This window comes from Merops nubicus, unplaced genomic scaffold (assembly GCF_000691845.1).
Source record: "Merops nubicus isolate BGI_N331 unplaced genomic scaffold, ASM69184v1 scaffold3305, whole genome shotgun sequence".
In the NCBI taxonomy this organism is placed as follows: domain Eukaryota; kingdom Metazoa; phylum Chordata; class Aves; order Coraciiformes; family Meropidae; genus Merops; species Merops nubicus.
In genome coordinates this window covers 3,858-5,989 of record NW_008608826.1, presented here as the reverse complement: position 1 = coordinate 5,989, position 2,132 = coordinate 3,858, and the positions used below count along the sequence as shown (strand labels likewise).

Here is a 2,132-nt window from a genome sequence, read left to right as displayed (position 1 = left end):
TGAAAGGGACCTCCAAAGGTCATCTAGGTCCAGCCCCCCACCATAAGCAGGCGCATCTCAAACTAGATCAAGCTACTCAAATCTTCATCTATCCTGATCTTGAATGTCTGCAGGGATGGGCCCACCACCACCTGTCTGGGCAACCTATTCCAGTGGTCTATTACCCTCATACTGAAGAACTTTCTCCTAATGTCTAGCCTAAATCTACCCTTTTCTAGCTTAAAGCCATTAGCCCTCAGCCTGTCACTACAAACCCTCATGAATAGACCCTCCCCTGCTTTCTTGTAGGCCCCTTTCAGGTACTGGAAGGTTGTTGTAAGGTCTCCCCAGAGCCTCCTCTTCTCCAGGCTAACAACCCCAACTTCCTCAGCCTGTCCTCACAGGAGAGCTGCTCCAGCCCTCTGATCATTTTTGTGGCTCTCCTCTGGACATGCTCCAACAGCTCCATGTCCTTCTTGTGCTGGGGGCTCCAGAGCTAGACACAGTACTCCAGGTGAGGTCTCACCAGGGCAGAGTAGAGCGACAGGATCATCCAAAATATGATAAGAAATAGATAATTTCACATGGACACTGTAATTATTTTTATTCCTCTTTGCTCTCAAATAAAAGTTTTTCCTCCTACTAGTTTAATAGAAATGAAAGAAAAAGCAGTTTTCATTAATAACAACAATGAAATAGGAGAGGAAGTCAAAACAATTAAATGTTCACTCTTCAGACAAAGCTTCCACATAGGAAACACTTACATAGGAAACTATGCTGCCATGCAAGAGACAGTTTTTCAAACTGAGGCAATGCTGCTGAGCTAAGGGCACATTTCCTGCCAGAAAGGCCATCACAGAAAATACCTTCTTGCAGTCCTCCATGTGGAAAGCGTCCACTGAGGTACGACAGCAGCCAAGTGTGGACCTGCTTTCACAAGTCACACAGAAATAGCTCCTTCTGTGTGCCTCCATGTTACTTTTCAGAGCTCATTCCCATGCCTCTCACCAATCTAACCTAAAAAATACTAAAGGAACAGATGTAGAGTTTCGACAAATGCCTCACCTTTCACACTGATCTCGAGCATGCACATTAGCTCCTTTTTTAAGAAGAAATTCTACTATCTCTTCATGATGTTCAGAGACAGCAAGACTAAGTGGAGTACATCCCTCCTGAAAGGACAGAAAGATAAGTTAAAAATCAAAGTCATAAAACCCTTCAAGAGAAACAGTGATGCAGCTTTTTGAAAGATTTTCTTTAAATATAAAAATTTACCTTATTCTGGGCATCAATACTGGCCTTATGCTTAAGTAACAACCCTGCTACAGAAATACTAGGAGATCTGACAGCAAAGTGAAGTGCAGTGTTGCCGTCAGCATCTGCCAGATTCGGGTCGGCACCGTGCTCTAGGAGAATCGCCACACATTCCTCCTGCTGGCACTGTACTGCCTGGGGACAACACAGAGCACAGGAAAGACTTCTAGCATTTACATTTCATGCTCTCACAATTCCCCCAGCTTCCCAATGTTAGAAAATAAGAGCACCTACAAAGATTAGGAAACACAGGCTTATTCCACATACAATATGCAACATCAACTATGTCAACCACAATATGCACGTTTCTACACAGGTCTGTGTAAAGAATCCTGCAAGATATGTCATTTAATGCACAGTTTATGAGCTCCACTTACAAGATCATAACATATTCCACATACCTTCATCAGTGGTGATCTCTTATCACTGTCCAGAAGATTCAGCTGACACTTGTTTTCTACTAGATATGTGACCACATCAACATGGCCATTTGCACAGGCGAGATGCAGAGGTGTTCTAAAAATTAAATAAATTAAATTAGCACAGATAAGACAACTAAAGAAATCATTTTAGGCTGTGATAAATAGACACGACCACAAGTTTAACTTTGAAAAACAAGTTTAAGAAAAGATTTCTCATTCCATCACCAGTAACAGCAGTTGCACATCAAACGCCTGAAGCTGGCTAGCAGAAACCCTCCGCAGCGTTCACTTAGTGAGGTGACATTGCCTGCCCTGTAGAACTGAACCTGCACAAACAGGTTCTTGTGCCCAGCACTGGTCACCACCTCCAGCAGAATGACACATGGTACAGCAACAGAGACAAAAGCCTGGGAATCC

The 2,132-nt window shown here is 43.3% G+C and overlaps 1 protein-coding gene across 1 annotated transcript; it reads right to left on the bottom strand.

Annotated features, from left to right (window-relative positions):
* Nucleotides 1–1,044: 1,044 nt before the first annotated feature.
* LOC103773019 (ankyrin repeat domain-containing protein 7) lies at nt 1,045–1,809 on the bottom strand (the record flags this gene model as incomplete). The annotated part of the gene is made up of 3 exons (XM_008940369.1): nt 1,045–1,151; nt 1,255–1,428; nt 1,695–1,809. Coding segments are annotated over 3 exons (396 nt in total), but the record flags the coding sequence as incomplete, so codon positions are not given.
* Nucleotides 1,810–2,132: the final 323 nt, after the last annotated feature.